The following is a 24,218-nucleotide window of genomic DNA, read 5'->3' as shown; positions in this document are numbered from 1 at the left end:
AAGATTCTTGATCACTGCTGCCCTCCCTTTAATTCACACTCCTCTCTGCCCAGTCAGCCAACTCACTCTGCCAGTGACTGCCCATTATGCCCTTATGACAGTGTTGTCCCACAGGAAGCTGAGAACCTTCTCCCAAACAGCTGAGCAGTTTTCAGATCTGCATATTTCATGTTCTGGACTTTATAACCCGTGTAGTAGCTAATCATATTCAATTCAGTTACAGTAATGTGTTACCATCTCTTGGAGAACAGACACAATAACGATAAAAGTACTTTACGAATGAAAATAGACCGGAGGAAACAGACTGCCAGATTGCTTTCTAGACGCATTCTTTGCAGACAACTGACAGCACTGCAACCCAGATAATGGGTGATACTTAAGTATTTGAATAATTCAGGAGGCAGTTCTGTTGATAACAGTATTTCAGAAATGTACGCTTTACATTGCTTGAAAAGTTGGTGAATTCTGCAATAGAATTTTGTAAACATACTATTTTAGTCTAAAAATATTGTTGTTTAAGCTCATTTCTTTAGGGCAGAACACAGAGCCACAGTGTAAAAGACAGCAACTGCTGGATAAATAGAAGGTAAAAAGTACAACATAAATAAAAGCTGCTTATTAAAAAATTATGAAAGAAAAATTCTATTACTAGAATTTTGTGTACTCAGATGCCATTTTATGTGAGTTTGGTATGGTGCAGGGGAAGCAATAAGACAGTACTTACTAAAAGAATTGTAATTGGCCAAGGTCAGTGTGATCTAGTGCATAATTGGATTGATTTAGAAACAAGTAATACATTTCAATGAAACACACATATACTTTTTCCTGAAGGTGATGGAATGATTACAGTGATTGATACTCAGTTGTACCTTCCTAGTTAACAGCATGTTAATAGCACTGAAACATGGTAGGATTAGATTTAGGTATTCTAAAGACCAGTAATGTGATTTAATTATTTCTGCATTACTCTCAAAGGAATTTGGTGTCAAAGTCCTTCCCAACTAGAGGAAAGAAAAACCCTGAAATTTTATCTAACTTCTTAATACTTGTATACCAGTATAGCATTTTATTTGCTCTCCTGCAAAAGACAGCTGCCTCTGTATAATGGTTAAAATACCACCTCTCTTCCTGTCTTTCAAAAAATCCACAAACCTCACTTCTTCTATTTGTTTATCTACCTTCTATTAATTTCTGATCACTTTCTCCTCCTCTCCTATGCCATCTCCTCTCTTCTGACATGATTTATTATTTTGGAAATTATCTGCAATAGCACAAATCAATGATTATAGAACAATCATAGAATCAACTAGGTTAGAAAATACTTTTAAGATCATCAAGTCCAACCCTTACTCCTGGACTGCCAAGTCCACCACGAACCCATGTCACTAAGGGCATCTACTATGATACTGATGTGGGAACAAGAAACTGAATATAACAACCTGATTCTTTTGTTCACGTCAAGTGCAAACGCCTATGGCAATACACTGAAGCTATGAGATAAATACTTCATACTGAGTCAGTTTTCAAAGTTTCCTTTGAGAGTGGCTAAGGCTGCTCTTTCAGTCTTAAGTTTACCTTGGCTAAATGAAAAATTTTCTATTGCTGTCAGTAAATAACAGAACCAGATCTTGAAAACATCCTCATTACTTCATTATCATCTTGCCCTTCAGAATACTTTTTGTAGCAATTTACAGGAATCCGCCAGATAGAGCAACACACAAAAATGAATGGCAAGTACAGTACCTAAACCCAAGTTTGCAACAGTGAAAGTATTGACTTGAAAAAGAATGCCAAAATCTAATCATAAAAAGTATTTTTTAAACCTCTTATCAACTCTAATGCAGGAGATGGACTTTTAATAGTTGAGATCAACAGATCAAATGGTCTTTTATTAAGCTAAAAGTATGTATTTCAAAAAGGTAGCTTCGGTTAAAAATATTTGTCCCCAAAGCATTTGATATAATACTTCATACCATGAAGTATTATGAGATTAATTCCATCTAAAGCCTTAGCAAACACTGGCATACCAGGTGGCTTCAGAAATCAATCACCCCAACAATTAACAAATCCCACTGGACGGGGCAAAAGACTTCACAGTTTGACTCGATGACTCAACACTATGTATCAAAACTAATTTCATCTAGAAAGCAGTAAGATTTACTTAGTATTAGCATTAAATTGAGAGAAAATGAAAAAAAAAAGCTACAAATTTTATTTCTTTTTTTCACATTAAATTTTGAGAATAGTTATGGCTTATATTGGATTAAATACAGAGACAGATTAGTTTACATGAAGCTTTGTTTGGCCTGATTAACATAAAAGTACAAGACGTGTAATGCATTCACTCCTCCATACTGGGGAGAGAGTATTATGTTCTCTTCAGCTCTGTATTTGCCCTGGTGGTGACAGAGGTAAGGAATATGTAGATGTATCTGGAATGTTAAAAATACATGAAGATTTACATCCTGCTACATGGGGGGGGGGAATGGCAATATTCTGGGGTGGTCTATCATATATCAACTGGTATCCAGTGACAGGATGTGTGGGAATGGTTCAAAGCTGCAGCAGGGAAGGTTCAGACTGGACATCAGGAAACTTTTCTTTATCAAGAGGGTGCCTGTAACACTGGAACAGGCGCTTCCTAGAGAGTCGGTCAATGCACCCCAAGCCTGTAGGCGTTGAAAAGGCATTTGGACAATGCCCTTAGCAGCATGCTTTTGGTCAGCCCCAAAGCAGTCAGACAGTTGGACTAGATTATCATTGGAGGTCCCCTTTAACCAAACTGTTGTATCCTGTTCTGTACCTGGCATATTTCCTAGTGTTTCTAAAGCTGTAAGACTGATACTTCTTACACAATGGTATATAAAAATTCTACCTAATAATAAAGTTTGGTACTTTTATTTATTAATTCTATTTTAGACAAAATTTTCTAAAACAAACACAATGGTGTCTTTTCTAACAAATATATATCTTTAGGCTGACAAATTAGGAGGTTTAGTCTTTTGCAATGTTTCCTATAAGAGGAACCACCAATAACTGATATTGAGCTGCAATAGATATCTTTTTTATTTCTATTATTGTGTGTATGTTGGTCTCCTCTAGATTATGACAGTCTTTCACACTTACAGAAAGCACCTGCAAGAATGAGCACATCCTCAAGCCACGTACAGGGATGTAATAAATACAGCCGAGATCTGTGTATGAGCCATATAAGGGCTGCAGTTTTAAAGGTGAACAGTATGAGGATAGTGCTGCAGTTATTTATCTAATCATAGAGTGATACAACATACTACTAAATACAGCAGACACAGTGCTAAATGTTACCTACCTTGGGAGTAGTAGTTTTGACTATCAATAATTCTGACAAGTCAGTTTAGAAGAACAATTTTCCTTGTTAAGCTATTGATAATGTCTTGATTTGTTTAACCAAATTTTTAGTGTACATTTCTCATTTACATCCGAGTCCACAGTAATCTAGTCCTTCGATAGGGAGTCCCTTGTAAGCAGTGAGGCAACAGAGTAACACATGATTTTCTTCTCACTGCTACACAGATAAAGCAGAGAGAGTGAGTGGTAATAGCAGAAAAGTCTGCACACATTTCCTGCACAGGGAGCAGTGATCTCATAAATTCTCTAATGAATAAATTCATAAAGAGAAGCCAGCCAATGTAAAATGAAACCTCAACCAAAAATATTTTCTTCTGTTTTGGAAAAAAAGATGAAGATACCTTCACTGTACTCACCACTGCACATGGCTGTTATCCAGGGAGTGTTTCTGACCATCTCATAAATTTTTTCCTACTTTAACACTGAAATTATTAACTAAGGCTCTTAACTAATTCCACCCATTCCAGCTTTTACACAGCAATGTACGCAGCTATGAAAACATGCTGACCTTATTAAAAAATGAATCAAAACGAAAATCCCTTCCACCACTCAAGCATTTTCTCATATACAAAAATTATTACATTTTGAAAAGTACAGCAAGTCATTTAAAGGTAATTTCTGAGGTAGAAACAAAGCACAGCTTTTTACTCACCACATTTTCTTTATCACAATATGAGCTGAAGTAACTTGAAATAATTGCAGCATACTGAAGGAGCACTTTGTTGATAGTCTAGGAGAAGAGAAGAATCTTTTAAATGGTAAAGTTCATGATGCAAAAATATAATCATAAAAAACACAAAAAAGGAGGTTTGTAGAAATTCTAGATTTTACAGGTGCTTACACATTTAGTCTATAGTATTTCTTTGTATATAATATCAAGCAATCCTATGAGCATATTTTCAAATCCCTGCAAAACAGATGGGGGGCTGCTCTTAAAGGAGTATAATCTTCAACAGCAAAGATACTTTAATTTTAGTCATACTGCTTTTCAGAAGCATTGGCAGCTCTACTCCTTGCGATGTGGTGCATACTTAATGGGACAGCAGCAAGCTCAAAAAATCCTCCAGGGTGACAATGCACAGATTAAAAATATAATGGAAAAATAAGACCAAGGGAGCACTGTTCAAAGCCTGTCTGCATAAGCTTACCTTACAATGATCATGTAAATAGGAACTCTGTTTGCAAATGGAAAACTGTTGCAATGGAAGAACGGGAATAAATGTAAATGCAGTTGTTTTTAAAGCTATCAGGACCAAATGGAAATCTAAAGCTTGTGAGGAAATACGTTATAATCCAGACAGTCTAAAAAACTGACTTTATCAAACAGCAGATAAATAGGTACCACCGCCTCAGGGCCTCAACCAAAACCATTTTATCGCCATACCTTGAATTTTTCTTTCCCTTGCACTGACTAATTAGATCATTGCATTGCATTTCAGTGAATTGCTCCATTAATGGAATTATAATCAGTGCTTAGCAAGAATAATAATTGATTGCATAGCATAGACAAATATGAAATCTCAAAGAAAATAGAACTTCTCAAACAGGTAAATGATCTTGATAGAATAGATGAAAAACAGTCTTACGCCACACATACCATGTCTTTCTAAGGATTCCAGTCAGAGATAGAAGAGATTGATTCTAAATAACATTGGAACTACTTAGCTTTTTAAGTACACAGCAACACAATGGCACTCTCTCTGAAGCTTAGTTGGAATGCATTGAGTTTAATTTACCTTTGCAAATCTTCTCATTAAGTGAGATAGTGTTTCTGGATTAGGACACTCCAGTTTCCTAATAATCTCAAAACTTTGATTGAGCTGTGTGAAGACATCAACCACGGAACAAGAGAAGAGGGCATGATCTGATGTTTGCTGAAACTAGAAAGAAACATTCAAACGAGTTAATACTTGTTCAGAGTTCAAGACAGTTATTAACTGATTTTCTTACAGTTGAAAGTCCTCCTAGAGTCATAAAAAAGTAATAAAAAATAAATTAAAAACCAGTCTCTTTGATAATACTGAGAAATTGAGCTTTTAATATTTCTATCGCTTTAAAACCTCTTAAAAATAAACCCAAAGTTATCTTTACTGACATCAGTATCACACCAGAGTTTAGTGAAACCATAGACTGAAGTCTATAGGGAACTTAGGGAGATGAAATTAGAGCAGGAATTTTTCCACTGAGTTACCCTCCAAGAACCATTACTGACTGTGGATCCTTGAGGTGTAACAAGGATACTGTGGGACCAAACGTACTTATGGTTTTGCAATACTAACTAACCATCATAATACTTTGTTATTTTCTTTAAAAAGGAAAGGCTCACCCCGTCCTTTTTGTCTCTTTCTAGTGCTCCATGAAGAAATTCCATTGAGACATCCTCATTTTCATCCAGCCACTGAATGACAAATGGTTCAAACCACCTCAAAATTAAAAACAATTTCGTTAAGTGAGTGCATTCCCCAAAACCCTGAGAGAGAGCTGCTGCACCATGCAGCAGTTTGGCAAAACGCAGCAGTCTGGCATCTTGTGTCTTCACATCTGTTCTAGTTGCTAAAAAGTCAGTCATCCTTTAAAAATTTGTGTCACTGAAGACACCGTGGCTACTAAAATGTCTTTAAAGTTCTGTTTCACCACACTCTAACTGGTCTACCCTAGCCATGTAAAATCAGTAGCCACCACAAAAATGTGTCCACGTTTTGCAGGGGAACGCATTCTGTGCAGTAGTTTTATTTTAGTGCCTTTTATCAGTGTCGGTTCTTTGTTAACATTTATTTTTTATTTGTATGTGAAATACCTCAGATAAAACTTTGCTTTCGCACAACATCAGTGTGGTTTATTTTTCTTTAGTCTATTTTTTAAAAAAATCATGCAATAACAGGCCCCAAAACATCTCAGCAAATCAGCAGACTGGCAGAAGATCAAGGAACAAGATTAAGGATAGCTCATAGACAAGGTCAGGATTGAATGTACTAAATGAAGGAGGAAATGCAAATTTGAAAGCAGCTGAATACTAACCCAGTGCAGCAAAAATACCTTCAGTAGCATATCCCATTAGCATTGTATCTTTACCCAAATTTGGGTGTGAAACAAATGCAGAGGCCTATAACTAACACTGCTGCTGTTCTCACATTTCATATCTTCCTCAGGCATTCTCTGACCAAAATACTTTGTTATTTACGAAGACCTGCAGTTACAACATCTGGATCAAGTGTCCTATGAAATAGCTAATCACACTTTAAATACCCAGACTATTTAACTTGATAGAATGAAGAATTAAAGAGAGGAAGTGCAAAAAGTAAAGAGTTGTCAGTGCACACACCTTGAGATCCTGCACAAACTTGAGAATAAACGTTTGACCAAAATAAACCTTGCACCAAGACAAAACTCATGGGAAACTTCCCTGTACACTACTTACAGAGAGTATTCAGGCACCGCATCCTTGAAAGCAGAGAGTTCTCGCACATATTCGTTATAAAACCATTTCACTTTGAAGTGCAAATTCATATAATCCGTGCTTTTGCATAACCACTGCTTTTCATGTTCTGCAATAAAAGCAGTTGAAATAAAAGCATTTAATATCATTCTAACCGCAAATAACATTCTTGTGCCTCAGCACACAAGTGACAGAATTATACAGTACTTGTATTTTAAAGCACAAATGATTTCTTTTTACAGGTAGTGGTACCCACAATCTCCAGGTTCTGAGGAATCTGAGATTCCTTTCAACTCTCTTCACTGTAGTGAGGAAACCCCACAAATTTGCTGACTTCCTGTCGGCAGATTCTTCTTTGGTTGTTACAAAATGGTTAAGAAGCTGTGTCAGGTATCAAGTTAGAAGTGTCAACTACAGTTGTGTGGTAGCCAAATGAAGTAATGAATACATAAATGTCAGCCCTGTATGAATCTGTGAAAACCTGCATTAGTAAATAGGCTGCTTTTATCACGTATAATTAAGGAAAAGAAAGAGGGATCTCCACGGGTACCATCTCTCTGAGGAGTCATGTGACTTGCATATTCATTTTTTCCCAGATCCCTAAAAAGTGACCTAACACCGATGCTCTGTAGGAATGACATTCTTGCGTAAATAGTATGTAGTAAGAACTTAACTCTTCCAAAACTCCTGTTTGCTCCTTACTTCTGCTTGCACTGTAACAGTATCACACGCATTTTTCACATCTATATTTGGCTGTGAATCTGATTTTTTGTAACAGCAGGAGTACCCCATCCTCAGTCACACACACACATGAATTTACCACTTGGTTCTCTGTCAGTGTAAATGCACTGTGAAATACATATTCTGTCTTTCTCAGATCTGAACAGGGACATTAACAGGCAATGTTTAGTTTAATTATTCTGCTAAATCAGTACTCCAGTAATATCACCGTGCCATACAAGAAATGTTTCAGAAGCATGTTATTATGCAGTGAATTGTGGAAATCAGCTTATAAAGTGCCCCTGTGGGCTCTTACTGCCTTTTTAGCATTATGTTAGCTTTTTCACCTTCACTGCCTTTTCGTCACACTACAGAAAAATCAGTAAATCAGTTTCTGTCTAAATATTGCCTTTATTCATGCCCAATTGCTACTTGAGAGTACTACAAATTCCCCCCGAGCATAATGCCATTGGTCGCTAATCTTAAACAGAACCACAGAGAGAAAGATGTATGCCTTCTCTCATGGTTCTTACTTTATACAGACCTAAGGAGTCATATTTTTATGCTGGTAGGAGTTTTTCCGCAATTTACTATTATAGACAGTTAGGTGACAAAATATTTGCTCAATAAAAGGTAGTTCTTAAAAGTGAGACCAGTCGTTGACTGAGAACAGTTACCTCCTTGCTATCAAATTCAATACACACCTACTGCTTAAGTCATTATTAAGAAAAAATCTCTTGTACTGCAAGCCAAGAGAGTGGAAATTCTGAAAGGAATAGCATTTCTGCCTTCAAACATTGCATGAATGTGATATTAGACTATACAATGCAACTTAAGGAAGTTTGCTGTAGGATCACGAACTAAGCAAATACTTATTTCAATTTTAGAAATGAGCTGCTGTCAATGACAGGCAAACTTATCCAGGAAGGTACAACATACATAACACCATTCATTGGTTTATTTTTTTTTAAGTTAAGATCTAAATTGCCATACATAAGAAATGAGCACAGAAGTCATTAATGAATAATTGTGTTGGTTTGGTTAAGTCTCCTGGGACATTACTTGTAGTTCCATAGAAGTGAAACATGCATCCTCAATTCCTAATATTAACCTATGAGAACATCAGAAAATACTTCACATGAGCTACAAAGTCACTTTGTATCCACACATACTACCTCTTCAGCTTATATAAACCAAAAAACAGAGAAAAGAGGCGCCCACATGAGTCAGCCCATGACAATTTTACCTGGATATCAGAAGGGTTTATCCATAGCAACCATGGATTTCGGTTAGAAAGCATAGGAACATCATTGTAGGCCTTCTGAATTTAGATTAGGACCCACAGATTGCTTTCTTAATTTCTGAAGAAATATATAGGTTTGCACAGGATATAGGTTTGCAGTTTGGAGAGTTGCATCTTTTTTCCTGTAAGGAAAGCTCGCACCGTGTTTCCCTATGCACATACATCCATTTTGGACTTTCTGGAAGACAGATGTAGTAGCTGCACAACATGACTCTTTAGCCCATTATTGCTTTGTAAAATTATTATAATGCTGAGTCAATCTTGAACTAAACCTGCAAACTGTACACTGTGCAAAAGTGCTCAGCAGAGATTATGATAGAAACAGCAGGCCCCTCTCATAACCGCCTCTAAGAATCTCCAGTATAGCAAACCTAGCATTATTAAACTTTTCGTATATGCTATTTATGAAATGTTCCTTGTAATGCAACATATCCTTATAAGCATCTATTAATTTACTGAGTTTCATGACAAGGATATTTTTGGTTCTATATTCTATGTTAGCATCATGAATCAATGAAAAAATACTGATAATATTTCTGTAAAATGTAAAATATGTAAACCCTAATCTGTGCATATGGGCACTTCAGATGCTTTTATCTATTGCAGATCCAGAGTATCTTTTTTTCCAGTACTGATTACACTGAAATCAGTTGTTCAGGTGCTGTTTTGGTAACTAAGAAAGAAGAGAGATTTTTAAAAAAGACTATTATGTGGAATGCATTAATATATGCAAATATATTTGGTGTACGCTGAAATCAGCCATGGACCTGGTAACACTATTTAGCAAATAATCTAATTGCAAGCAATTGTTCTTTTACAGGTAATGGTATAAAGAGACACTGTAGGAAGGTCTATAAACTAAGGTACTTTCCTCACAGGCCTGTGACCAAACAGGGGTACTTTGGAATCATGTTTGATTTCTTGCTCAATTTTCAGCAAGTGCTAAAGAAAGCAGAGAAGATTTTCTTCAGGCAGCAAACACAAAGAAACTGCAATACAACTATTATGCTTTGGTCTGATGTTTGTAGTGTCATAGTATTTTGTCAGTGAAGTCATAATAACTTATTAAGCAGAAACATCTACACGACAGTACAGATACAATGCCATTTAAGAAGCTGGAATAGAATCTCATTCACTACAGAATCTTTTTTCCTTTTTAACCTTAAGGCAATAACATCACTCTGAGTATCCATGCAATTTTTGATATGTATTACTTGCTAAAAAAGGGTAATCTAACAACCTTCATAACATATGAACATTTTAAATATTCGGGCACTCAATCTGGCATTTTGTTCAACTCTGATTTTCCCTCATTGGGGTAAAAAAGTTAAGAGCAAATTGGTTTTTTTACTGCAGCAGTTTCCTAGCCACTGTTTATTGTAACAGCATACAGCTAAACTGCTCAAAGGATTCCAATAAAGGGATTTTAACTAACAAACAATGTTATTAATAAAGCCACTTTCCAGGTTTTAAAGATGTTTCAGAGATGAATAACTACAACAAAGAGTATTTACATATTCATTTACAAATTCATTATATCACAATCTGTTGGCTTGACTGTTACATACATGCTATTGCACTACAATTTATTAAAATGGTAATGTTTGGCGCTAAGTATAAGGGAATTGTGTTTCCAATAATTGCAAAATTTGCCATTAAAACTCACATTAGTTTCAACCATTGTGTTTTAATTCCACATCATCTGCAATAATTACTTAGCAATCATTAGAGAGACAACCAGCTGCATATTTTGTCTATTTCTTTCAGAACTGCTGTTTCAGAAATCCCACTATTTCCAGACTTTCACTGGTACAAGTGGGAAGTATCTGCACAGCACTAAGTACGGCTAGTGGAAGAAGAGCTCTTAAGGAAGTCCTATGAGGAATGAGACTGAGTGAGTATGCATTGGTATTCCTCCCTCTGAGTCACTTGGAAACATTACACCGGTAAGATGCACCTATGATTTGGACAGAAGTAGAAGTAATGTTTTGGGTACTTGATCCCGATGCAATTTCCCTCAAATGCAGGAGTTGGCTGCTATGCCAGTGACTCTTAATATGGGTATTCCCCTTACAGTGGTCTAAACTTAATCCCTGAACTGCTGAAATGAACTGGAAAATTCCAATTGAATGTAACATTGGATCAGGCCACAAATGAAGAAAAATGTCAACTCAAATTTCAGAACCGATTTAGAAGGAAACATTATATTATACTAGATACTTCATCCCAAGGTTCTTGTAATTTGCTAAAGGGAATGGAAGTCACTGGTTATTAACTGAAATACAGAGCAGGACACAACTAATTGATATTTATGTATAATTTACATTGATTTTGGTAATTTGAAACACTACTGGCCTTTCTGAAAGGTCTCTGTGTCATGATGAATACAATAAGCTTCTGTCATTACCTCCTTTTTTGGATTGCACTTACAATTGGTTCACAACTAACCCCCACTACTTTTCCTTTTAAAAATATATTGTGTCCTTCATAAGCAACTTCCACACATTCAATCTTTCCTCTGCATTTACTTGGAAATTTTCATCAAAATGTCTTTGAACACTTCACAAACATAATGGATTACACCTTGAACAGCTCTATGAGGTGATTAAGCTGCACTATTACATTATACAAAGGGGAAACTGAGAGATAGTGAGACCAAGAAGATTTATTAAGGGAACATACATAAATTATGAAAGGCAGTCTAGATCTTGTTCAAAGACTTCTTAACCACACAGTCATATTTCCTTACTGAAGAGGGACCAGGGCAGGAAGGCAGACTGTCTTGTTCTGAATTGTTAGAAAAAAACAGATTTACTGTTATTTTTTGTCTTCTTGCCTGCAGTGTAAGTGGTCTAATCAATCCTTAATACAGTGCACTTTAAAAGCTGATACGGCATTGCCCTTTATATTCAAGGATGAGCACTCAAAGTGAGAGGCCATTTGCTCAGAGTGCTCTGCTTTGATTCATGTTTCACAGCAGACGCAAGTGAGTTCAGGGCCACCTGCTCAGTGTCTGTAAAGGCAGAGCTTCACATTGCTTTCTGTGTGTGGTAAACTGCTTATGGGAACTTGGTGAACACCAAATACAAACATTACATACCATCTAAGAGATGCAACATGTAAGATCACGAGGGATGTGTGAACCTGCTCCAAACAACCCTATTTTCTACCACAAAATTCTGCATTTACTGTTTTTACCCACTAGGTTATATTGTCTAAGTATTCCAAATTACTTTAATCAAATTATCTTTGAGATCTTCTTAACATTACTTAGTAGCTTTTTTTCTTCATTGAAAATTTAGCCTATTAGTCTCTTCAATTAATTACTACTTCACAGCCAAATACTCCAGAAAAGTTCCAGAAAAGTGGATGGGTATATCACCAACAGGGCAACTCAGGATATAAAATATAGAGCTTACATAAACAGATATACATAAACTTGTTCTGTCCTGCTTGCAACAAACACCTATACAGCAAATAATAAGATCAACTTCAGTATAACATTTACCCTTCAGCACCACAGCAGAGTGAAATTTATGCACATGAAAGCTAAACAGATCAATAATATTCAAAGAACAAACACTCGGAGACAAAATTCTGTCATTGGATATACACAACTACTATCGATTAGAGACGGAAATGAGCCCTTCCAAGGATCCCAAGGACTGAAATAATCTGAATCGTGCTTTTTTCTGTTAATGGAATTCTTGCTCTGTATGTGAATTGACCATGGAAAGCCTAAGAAATTGCAAGCGATGAATGGAGCAGAAGAAATGGTCCATCCTATCAGATACCAGGTCTATGGTGATGATTAAAGCCCCGATTCTGAAGAATATGATGGAAGTTTCAAGTATTCCATAAGGAAGTTTTAACATTTACTCAAAGTAATCACATAATCAAAGTAATAAAAGAGGGAAAGTAATCCTGGTGTAAGAATCCAATTTACATTGATGAGACTCCCATAAAACTCTAACATGTACAAAAATTGAAAATAAAGACAATATACATGCTTGGAAACCACTGCTTCTTGGGAAACATTATCACATAATTAAATGCTATATTATAATGCTTGAATCTGGGAGGGAAAATAGAATAAAGGTAATAAAGGCAGCCTTAGTCATGTTGAGTCTTAACTACTGAATACTCCGCATTGCATCTTCAGTGCAGTTTTTATGACAACTTACTTTCATCTACTTATTGTTTCTTTTTTACAAAAAGTGTACCTTTTCATGAAGTAAATCTTTAATTTTCTGCTCTTTGCCTTGTCACAAGAGTGCAAAATGAGCATAAAACACTACCAAACAGGCATGGTAGCACTTTATAAGCAATTAGTAGAATGAAGTACCAGGCAGGAAGAATCAAGCAGCAAGATAAATGTGAGGCCACGCTTTAATAATTACCTGTGGTGTATCTGGCTCTGCCTGTACAGCAGAGCAAGTGCCAAAACACAGAGGTGCTCTCTAATTGTTACCCAGCAAATTGCACTTAAGCTTATTAAAAGATAATGTGGAAACAAGCTTTTAATAGATTTATCCTATTTCCCTGGGGGTGCTGGAACTGGTATCAAATTTACCTTAGTATCTATAGGGCAAAAAATTACAGTAATGCATAATCTGTATGTGGAAAAGTCCTGAAAGTATAAGGCTTCAACATAATAAAACAGGAGGCTGGGAGAAGAACAGTTCTTTGCTGTATGAGGAAAGCTTTTACAAGTTTCTTAGAGTGAAGTTTAAGAATAGACAGGATGGCATGTGGGGTGCTTGTTATTTCAAATTTTCTTTTACTCAAATATTTTATAGTACCTGATGAATACTTTGTTTTACTGTTGGTTACTGTTTCTGAAAGGGAAGAAGTTCAAACAGTAAGCGGACTCACAGCTTGATTATCTCACAGAATTCATGCAGCTTCACTCTGACAGAGATAAGGGGAGGAAACCCCTCAAGAAACAGGACAGGGAAATTCAAGCCCTAGCTGCTGGACTACAGGACTGCATATGGAGAATACCCTGCAGGAGGAAGAGGATGAACGTTTTCTCCAGCCAGCGGATGCAGAACTGCACTAAACAATGCAGGTCCTTTAAGTTGCTTTCTGTGGGGACTCAGTCACAATTTTGCCTGATTTCTTTTTCTGTTTTTCTTTGCCCACCCATAGAATTATTTCAGACAAAAGCCGTAAGTCTAGTTTTTGTAAACAGAGTTGCAATGAAGTTGTATCACCTTACCGGTGAAGAGCAGTAATCAAGGACAGGAAGAAAGAGGCAAATTATTATTCTGGACTGATATACCTAATAAACTATAGAGGAAGTCTTGACTTATACCCCTTGGTGTAAACCAGAGTTCTCTTCCTGTTCCTATAGGTGATATGCATGCCCTTCACCTGAACATAACGCTCCTCCCTTTCTTGCATATGTAACTCTTGGTTTGTGGAAAGGATTAATAATAATCCCAATTAATAATCAATGTAGGATTCATTTAAAGCACCATTTACAGTCTAATAACCTTTCTAGCATAGTAGTACTATTATATGAGCACCAGCAAAATTGTCTTGCGCAGAATTAGGAAGCATTCAGGAAAAGTTTATACACAAATGTTTTACAATAATTGACTGTCTGGCAAGAGCTAGTGACAGTGTTTCAGAACAAGATTAATATTCAGTCATTAAAAGAAGGTTAAATAAGGCAAGAGCTTTTATTATAAATATATGAGGCAATATTATTAGGCGACAACTTTAAGACTAAATAATGAAGTCGGTCAGTCGCTGACGCACTACTACGTTTTTTGTAGTAACCTCTCGCACTGCGAATACACCTACAATCAGACATATAAAGCATTAACTTATTAAGATTAAAGTGGACTTCTACTACAGTATAAACACCCATTAGCACTTATTGTTCTGATTATGGTTCAGTATGTAAAAATCAAAGAAAATGAGTTAGGGAATCACCAAATGATAGAGTGATCATGCCTCCAAATACAAGGTTGTGGCATGCTAGAGATCTCTGAGGTAGTTCCAAGTAAGATGACACACTGACACAGCACAATACAATGCCACGAAGAAATATTAACTTAGCTCCTGGGAACAGTTCTGTCCGCTTTATCTGTCTTAATTACTGGGTCTAATTAACATCAACAAACTAATGCCACTTAGTATGGCTGCAGTGCTTTTTTTGGCAAGCCTGGGGATCTGTGTTGGACAGGATAGGTACTCTAGTGGATTCTCATACTTGCAAAGCTCAGCCCTCCAGTTCCTACAGTATATAGCTGCTACTCTTATTAAAATCATTGTCTGTTATGCTGACCAAAGAACATTTCTAATTCCCCTCCTCCTCCAATCATGTCACATTCAATCATTAATTATCTGCCAAAGGGAGGTTCATTATTCACTTTAATTGTAATATCTCCTTGTCTTTGCCTTTAAAATCTCTCTGAATTGTCCAAGAGACTATGGGTGACCCTTTATTCCTCACATCTCTGGAAAAATGAGGATGTAATATGTATGTGGATGTGGACCTGCTGGAGAGAGTCCAGAGGAGGCCACAAAGATGATCAGAGGGCACTTCTCCTAGGAAGACAGGCTGAGAGAGTTGGCCTTGTTCAGCCTGGAGAAGACAAAGCTCCAGAGACCTTAGAGCAGCTTCCAGTGCCTAAAGGGGCCAACAAGAAAGCCGGTGAGGATCTTTTTACAAGGACATATAGGGATAGGAAATACAGGGAATGACTTTAAACTAAAAAAAGGTAGATTTTTATCAGCTATCAGGAAGACATGCTTCATTATGAGGGTGGTGAGGCACTGGAACAGGTTGCTCCATCCCCAGAGGTGTTGAAGGCCAGGTTGGACAAGGCTTTGAGCAACCTATTCCAGTGGAAGGTGTCCCTGCTCTAGAGGGACAGATCTAGAGCTAGATGGTATTTAAGGTCCCTTCCAACCCAAACCATTCTGTGATTCTATCAAATGTGTGAATGCAGAATGAGATTCACCAAAATAAGAACCTTTCATGTTTTGATACCGATGAAACCCTGCATATTCTGAGGGATGCTTCCCTGTTCTGCCTTCCGTAACTGCAGCCTCACCCCCCACCCCGATCTTGGTAGTCCCCTCTAAGCCAAGGCTATATTGTGTCCTAAGGGGAACTCTGTAAAGCTGGAGTGAAAACAGAGCTGAAATCTGCCACCAAATGGGATGACTTTTCCCTGGGCAGCATTAGCGTTTTTGTTTTTTTTTCCTATGCTGTCTCTCTGTGCTCAGCATCAACTCACAGATCTGCCTCTTCTCTTTCAAATCACTTTATCAGTCTGTCATGAAAGAGGGTCTGTCAGAGAAACAGGAAGACGATACCTGCTTATGCATTGAAGGCAACAAACTCAAAACCAAACCCTCATTAAATGCATAAAATGGTGTAATGATTCTCTTGTTCTTCTCCTATTTTTATAAGACCTGACACTTCAGAAACAGTTCTGCAGGGCTGAGACTGTCTATTGCTGTATTTACACAGCAGCTAATTAATTTCTGGCCTGATCCTGGTCTTGACTTCTGACCACTACCAGAATTATATTATCCTGACAACAGCAATTAGAATGTTCTCTAACAGACCGAATAGCTCTGGACACTTGATCTGACCTATTCAGAAGTTAGCGATATGAAAGACCTGAAAAAAGACATTTCCGAGGACATAGAATAAAAAAAGATAATTTTGTAATCGCATGTCTAATTTCAGCTCATTACTCTCTCCTCATCTTTTAACCTTTATGGCTCCATACTTGGAAAGGAAAAGACTTCTTACCACATGAAGTCACTAACAAATCACTTGCACTGCTGGTGAAATTCTCTCCCTGTTCTTGTTTGTACCATAAATATAGATTAATTTGAGGACCAGACAGTACAAAAATATTAATATCCTATAAGTTCAGGTATAGAATATACTTGTGTAAGCTAAATGGCAAACAACTATGTATCATCTACCATGCAAATCACTGCTGCTTTATAAATAAAAAGAAGGGGCCAAATCTAATCAAGTCAGTTCTCAAGGACAAATATTCAATACTTTCTAAATGCAAAATCTATATACAAAAATAATCTGAAACTCCTTAGGTCAGAAAAGAATCGCAACTAAAGTGAACTTAATCTATTAAAGTTTGCATAAAACTTTTATTACTACACAAAGGCTAAGCGTTGTTATTTAATATGGAAGAAAATCTAGAATGAAATTATGAACCAATACCAGATTTTAGTACAGTTTTGTCTGCAAAGCACGTCAGCTTGTCACAGTGTAGCCCTGACCTCGGCAGCTACAGAGACCTGAACTGTGCTTTTGGATGTCCTTTCCTCCCTTATCCCAAAAGAAGCTGTTTCCCGAGACAGCAGCCACCCACCCTGTCACATACAACACATACAAATACGCTCCTTTGTACTCGGAGACATGAAGCTGCTGTAGCCTTTCCTAGCAAAAGGCCACTGCTGTGAAAGCTGCTGGTCCCTCTATCCTGTCCATGTCACACCAGCAGCCTCCCAGCTAGACTGTTCTGAGCAACAATCAAGGGAGAAGACAAGGAAGATGGGTGCAATGACGTCTGGTGCCTGGCTTACTGGGCCTGTTGGCTCCTGTTGCAAAGGTTAGCAGCACTGATGAAAAGCAGCAATCAGCCAGGTTGGACAAGGGTTTGAGCAACCTGTTCTAGTGGGAGGTGTCCCTGCCCATGGCAGGGGGTTGGAACTGGATGAGCTTTAAGGCTGCTTCCAACCCAAACCATTCTATGATTCTCCCCAGCAGCAGCTGCAGCTCCATACATCCCCTGGGCAGGTAGAGGAAGCATTCAGCTGTACATTGAGAGGATGTAGTCTGAACAGCCATTCTGAGCTGCTCTCAGGAAAAAAGAATGTAAACTGAATGTTCCATTATTGGTCTTCTGATAGAGGATGATGTTATGACATCCTCATTTCATGAATTTAAGATGATCAGAGTGCTGAATATACTCAAGAATATATAAGGTGGGAAAAACCAGAAACAGGATCTCGGATGAGTTAATCTTTTATCACATCAGCAATACTTCAGCAAAAAAAAATGTTGGACTATATCATCGTTTCTTGATTGAATGCAGAAAGAAATAAACTTCATATCACAAAAGATGCTGCTTCAGGAGATTAATACTAAATTGAATCAGGCAAAGATTGCAATCACAGCCCTGGACACTACGTATGAACAGATGGTAGCCTATGTTAGTAACTTGGAAGGCGAAACTGGCATAGCAGAATGCAATGCATTTTAATGAATTCTATTAAAACCATGAGGATTGAGCATGACCATATTTAAGGGCTTGCTCCAAATTTTGTAGAATTTGAATAAAAAAAACAAACCCAAAAACTTACTGCTATTGACAACTGGAGAATCAAACTCAGCTTGTAGAATATCTATGGAAAGAATTAATGATTTTAAAACCAGCAAAGCTAGAGAGAGGAACAGCATGCTGATCTATAATTTGTGACTAGGTTTACTGAGTTTCCTGTTTAGGAGTGAAACCATAGAAGGTGAAATTATGTGTACTTATAATAATTTATAATTAATTTCAATTTCCTCTAATTATTATGCATACACAGGAACTGTTTCACTACTGATTCCAGGAGTGACTACTGACAAACATGGCATTTAGTCTCCTCAGAAAGACAGTATCCACAGCGACACAGAGAAGAGACCATAAGCAGGGACTGGTTTGGAATAGACATAGAAAGTCAAGTGCCTCCTAAAGAGTCCTCTATATCTCTCTCTGCCAAATTAGGATACTACCGTTAACATTTGTTTTAAACTCCTGATCCAGCCCAACCATCCACACTTCAGATATTGCATAATTAGCTCTTAAGAGTTTCCTTTTCTATTCTTTACAACCAAGTAACAAGCCACAGCTTCATCTGAAGCTGCCTTTTGAATGATCAGCATGCTCTTACTTAGCAAACAGTGACTTATCTTTTGTGAATTATCTTGTTGCAGTACAGAATGTTCATAGTTCAATGGCTAAACCACTACAAGCACTGGGGTGCTCAGGGATGCCTGTGTGCAGAGCATAACTCTACATTCAAAGGCATCCTAGAGCAAATAATGTAAAAATTAATCTTCAGATATTCCTTTCTTTCTTTTTTTTTTTTTTAAATCCTTTATGCCTGTTGAATTGCATCATTGTTTAAACTGAACCACACACTTTCTGTTCACCACTGGCAGACTTGCTCTGTTTTCAGTTGCAGGCTTAACTAAAGATTTGAGTTTTGCTTACTTAAAAATCACAGTTAGCAATTTCTGCTTCTGTGGTAGTAAAAAAAAAAAATAAAATTGGCTAGCACTATAAATCCTTTCTTTCGCTGAATAACACTTTTTATAAAAGGATAAGGAAAAATTCTATTTTGCTTTAAAAGAACCCAGTGCTTTATATTGTAATGCCTTTCACCTCATGTTGGGTTTGACCATGAGATTATAAACTGCACTAATGATTTACAACTGGTTTCTGATATACTTCTTTTTTTTTCCTTTTTGTAAATAAACACTGTAAAGATTGCACACATACAAGATGAACAGAATGGATATTATTACATATCTTACAATAAAGAAAACTTTTCTGATAAAATTCAGATCTGACAGATTTCAGAAATTCTCAAAAATTTTCCAAATTTCAGATTGGAAAATAAGATGATTTTCCAATTCATCTTAGCTATGCTCTTTATGCCTGATGGAAATCAAGATTCTCTTGCATTTCTCTCACATTGAAACTTGAAATCCATTTAACAGATAAAGAAAACTGGCAAACTTCAGCTAATGCCATCATTTATTATTCTGCAAAAATAAGTACGAGTAAGGGAGCGTTACAGTTCATTTGTGTCCTTCCACAGATAACTCAGACAGTCACAGTGCAATGATTTTCTTCCTTTAAAACTCTTTTTTTTTCCACTGGTTTATGAAACATAAAGAAGTACTCCAGGAAGCTCATACCACCCGCAGAAATCTGATGCCAGGTGTCATTTGCAGTGGAAATCAGTCTCTGTGAACTCTCTAGTGTAATTAATAGTTTGTTCTAATTACCTTCTAGAGCATATTTCATGTCCTGGGCAAACAGAGTCCACATGATTTCAGCACTGATTTTTCCCATGTTCAGCTCTTGAGGGAACCTGCAATCAATCACATTACATCAGTTCACCTGCTGCTAAGAATTATGCTTACTGCTGCACAGCAGAAAGGCAAATATCTCCACAAAATAATTCCCCTAGTATGCACTTAAGGTACACTTTGTGTTCTGTACAAGTATATGAACCATCCAAACGGAAATAAAAACTTCCCTTAGTCTAATGTCAGGGGCCTAAGCAATGGTTGAATGTTGTAATAATTCCCCCACATGACATTTCAAAATCAAGAAACATCCACCTATTTTGCAGATAACTCCTCAACTTTGGACAAATCAGATGGCTTATTAAAAACTTGAAATAGGTGGCACAGGTGTTCAGCAGCTATTGTTTCTTAATTCTCTTATTACGCTGGAAAATAGTGAAGCTGTCTCTTGCTGCTATACTGATTTATAGTAGTTGAATCCAATTCAGTGTTTGAAGACTTTCAAAAGGTAGAAAAATACATACTTTCAATTCAAAATTTTAGTTTTGGTATTATGCTTCATGTCACCTTTGAAAAAGAGGCCTTCTCAGCTGTTTCCTGCTGCTATCAAGTATTTTCCACAACTTATTCATAGAACCAAGCTGCTTCTTACTGTATGCAAAAGAAAAGCTCTAACCTTTCAGTCACCATCTTCACTGTTAGCTACTAGCAGAAGCTGACATTTTGATGACAGACATTGTATGTTTCACATTATACTTAAAGACAGTTCTTTGTCCTTACTGCAGGTGTGGGACTAAGATTAATGTGAGCAGTTCTCAGGGCACAGAAGCATACCACATGACACAGCTAAAGATCAGAAAGTACTGCACAGAACCTTTGAGCAGTAAACCAGTTGTTTATACTACAGTGGTGCAGCAAGAGCTATATGAATGCACTGGCACTTTACTATGAATACATAAAATCATCAAAGACCATATTCATAAGAAACACAGAGCTGTGTGGCTTTTGTCTTGAGTTTACTACACCACTTTAGACTAGCAGAGAATTTGATCCAAAGTATTTTGACCTTTTATTGAAGCATTGATCAAATTCAGAAAGTATTCTGTAATAATATTTGCAAAAATGTAAGAAATTTTAAAGGTCTTGTCCATGAAAGAATGAGAATAATGTGCAACTTTAAAGTGATAGCAATATAACCTAAGTATCATATTCTTTCCAGGGACATGTTTGACCCAGATCATATCTGCAAAGAAAAATTACTTACACAGCTCATTAGCTCTGCCGCATTCATATGAAATGATTGCTATCTCAGTCACTGATACACTTTCTTTATGCTAATGGCTGCAAAATTACAGAACTTTGATTAATTCTGTTAACACAAAATTAATTGTTATTCAAAAGGTCAAATGTTGATTTCTTTACCTGCACTACAGTCCAAGTGCTCTATTAGCACCAGACTTGAACTTTGAAGCTCTGTGGACAGTTGACCTAACACTTTGTCCATAATGCAAAGCTGGCTGTAACGGAAGGCTGAGTCTGATAAAAATGCATTTATTTGATTAATGCTATGTTTATGTGTCTATATTTTAACTTGTGAAAACGTATGCATGCATAAACTGCAATTGTCTTTTCACTGTGTTGCTTGAACTACCGTAGTGTGACCCAGCATTATGATTCAACCCACCTGACTTTAATTTGGAACCTGAAATTTACACCCAGAGATACCCATTTCTATTTCCCTGAGAAATATAAACTGATGAAATATAATCATCAACTGGACATACCAATGAAATCCTTCTATGCAATGCAGAAGATGCGGATATTTGCAATTTTATCATTACATGGGTACATTTTTGTATCCAGCCCTGCAGGGTTGACTGCCATTCCCATATACCTTATTTATTTTTTTCCAACACAGTGGCCTCTTAGCAGGAGGTCACTGTGACAAAAATGATCACACAACAGAAAGACCGCTGTGTTTTAGTACTTTTCTCATGCAATTAGTTTACCTCATAGTAGCTATCCTACCTGTAAGGTGTACTCGTCAGAGACTCTAATAATAGAATATTAATTTGTCCAAAATTAGTAATATAATGTGGACAGTTCAGCCAGTGAAATTGATTTAACATGTTACTAAACTATTACCTAATATGCCTGTAGATCTCACTGTGCTGTGATATTACTCATAAAATGCACTTTTCCAAGCGTTAGCATCACAGAGCTTACCATGGTTCAGCTATTCTTTTTTTCTATAGAAGTTTCCTACAATTTAATAGTCTAAGTTCCAGATAACTAATCCTGATTCAGAAAGTAAAACTAATTGCTTATCCCATTATAACAACAGAACTCTGGCTTCAGCACTATTCCATCCCCTTTTCCATACAATGATACCATTGCTTTCCCACTTTTTGCATTTATGAACAATACTCATATCAGAGCTGGTAGTAAGTGTGGGGAAGTGAATCTGGTATGGATATGCTGTGAAACACTCTTGCCACAATTTTCCTTAGAGACAGACAGCTTTAAGCACATTTACTTCAATTTGGTTACTCATATTTCTAGGATTACTCATGTAATAATAATATATAATTTATTATTTGTATTACAGCAGTGCTTAGAGGCTTATGGTATATTTAAGAAATTACTATGCAGGAACCTTAAAGTATGCAATAGAAAATCACACTCTCAAAACTCACAGTTTAAAGAGACAAGACAGAGAATGGGGAAGATGACAAAGTAGAAGTGTCTTGCTCAAGATTTTATGACAGGTGAATGTCAGTCAGCAAGAGAATATAAGCTTTTGAATCTTCCTTCTGAGTTCTCCTCTCACCCAGGACAGGATTCTAGTTTGCATAATATGCATATATACATAAAAATAGATATACACATACTATGACATGAATAGTCAAATAAAATGTGAAACACATAAGAATAGAAAATTTCAGGTGATCAATCAAAATCTGGTACTTATCTCCAAGTATGTGACTCTCAAAAGTCGTAGTCTTCCCCCATTCCCTGCTTGCACATTGTCAGAAAGATGCATTTAATACCCTGTCAGACATATCTGACTAAAGTGACAGGCTGAATTATCAGCCTCATGAGAAATGCTCATTTTTCATGAATGTATACAATAAACACTAATGTAAACTGCAGAGCAGAACATGATTTTATTATGCCTGTAATTCTTCAATATTAAACTGTTCAGATGGTTTTGCTTCTAAGTATCCTGTTAATTTTCTAATTCTAACACCTATACACCTATAGGTAAAGAAGAAGGAAAAGAGTCTAGGCTTGACATTTGCACCATCATTAAAACTGCTTGGAGGACCCTAAAAATAGTATTGTAAAAAGGAAGAGAGTTTCTCATAAATTCCATGTTATATTACATTGCTTCCTGACTTCATGTTATAATGCTAAAATCAGCACTTGACAACTGTAAGTAGAACTTTCAATTTGTACTATGAATAGTTCCAGCACATCTTGAGTTTGGTTCCAAATGTCATAAGCAGCAGTAACATTTTTTCAACTGTAATATATCTTTCTGGCTAAGAATAATGTCAGAAGCAGCTATATAATTCTTTTTACTTATCCTAAAAGTGACTCTCACATAGACTACTCAGACACTGCTCAAGAAAGTCCTGTCACAGTTCACAGAAGTCACCACTGACTTATCTACATTTGTACCACAACTGAAGGCAAATTCTGACATATATAAAAATACAAACACAGCTGAAAGCAGAAAAAATAGTCAAAGCATTAAAATATAAAGAAGAAACAAGTCCCCCCAAAAGTGTCTTTTAAATTCACCAGATTAAAAAAATTCACAGGCAAATTCATCACAGACTCAGGTAATTACAACACAGAAGTTCTCTGATTCTCTGACAACAAAGGCAACAATTAGAATCACGTGCATGACTGATTCTCCTTTTCTTACTAAGGTTTGATATAGGGAAACCTTATCTACAGATAACTCAATGAGAAAACATCCTTCATGGAAGGACTGAAATTATTATTAAATTCCAAACAAGTTATTACAGAGAGCTCAAGCTTAGCATGATTTATTGCTGTGCACAAGATGTTAATAGATGCTAAAGCTGGGGCTTGGATTCAAAAGCTAATCCAAATAAAGCCAAAGGGTATACCAAGCACTCTGATAAGATCAAGAGATCAAGTCTCCTCATACTGTAAAAAGAGCTGGACTGCATAAGAAACTAGTCAATGGTTAGTCAGAACTAGGTTGGATAGTCTAGGGTTTATTTTTGCAAATCGAAGACTGAGATACCATCTCT

The 24,218-nt window shown here is 36.6% G+C and overlaps 1 protein-coding gene across 2 annotated transcripts in view; it reads right to left on the bottom strand.

Annotated features, from left to right (window-relative positions):
• Positions 1 to 24,218, bottom strand: part of UNC13C (unc-13 homolog C) — a 145,923-nt gene that overhangs the window by 29,233 nt on the left and 92,472 nt on the right. For both annotated transcript variants that reach the window (XM_057397818.1, XM_057397826.1), the window contains exons 18-22: positions 19,906 to 19,991; positions 6,806 to 6,932; positions 5,714 to 5,810; positions 5,124 to 5,267; positions 4,040 to 4,117 (exon numbers count right to left, since the gene is read on the bottom strand). In XM_057397818.1, coding sequence (XP_057253801.1) covers positions 4,040 to 4,117; positions 5,124 to 5,267; positions 5,714 to 5,810; positions 6,806 to 6,932; positions 19,906 to 19,991 — 532 coding nt within the window. The remainder of the gene's footprint in view (positions 1 to 4,039; positions 4,118 to 5,123; positions 5,268 to 5,713; positions 5,811 to 6,805; positions 6,933 to 19,905; positions 19,992 to 24,218) is intronic.

This window comes from Pezoporus wallicus, unplaced genomic scaffold (genome assembly GCF_028554395.1).
Source record: "Pezoporus wallicus isolate ANWC-B61680 ecotype Strahan unplaced genomic scaffold, APGP_CSIRO_Pwel_v1 contig_3952, whole genome shotgun sequence".
Taxonomy (NCBI): Eukaryota; Metazoa; Chordata; class Aves; order Psittaciformes; family Psittacidae; genus Pezoporus; species Pezoporus wallicus.
The sequence above is the reverse complement of the archived record's forward strand: the minus strand, read 5'-3'. Positions and strand labels throughout refer to the sequence as shown.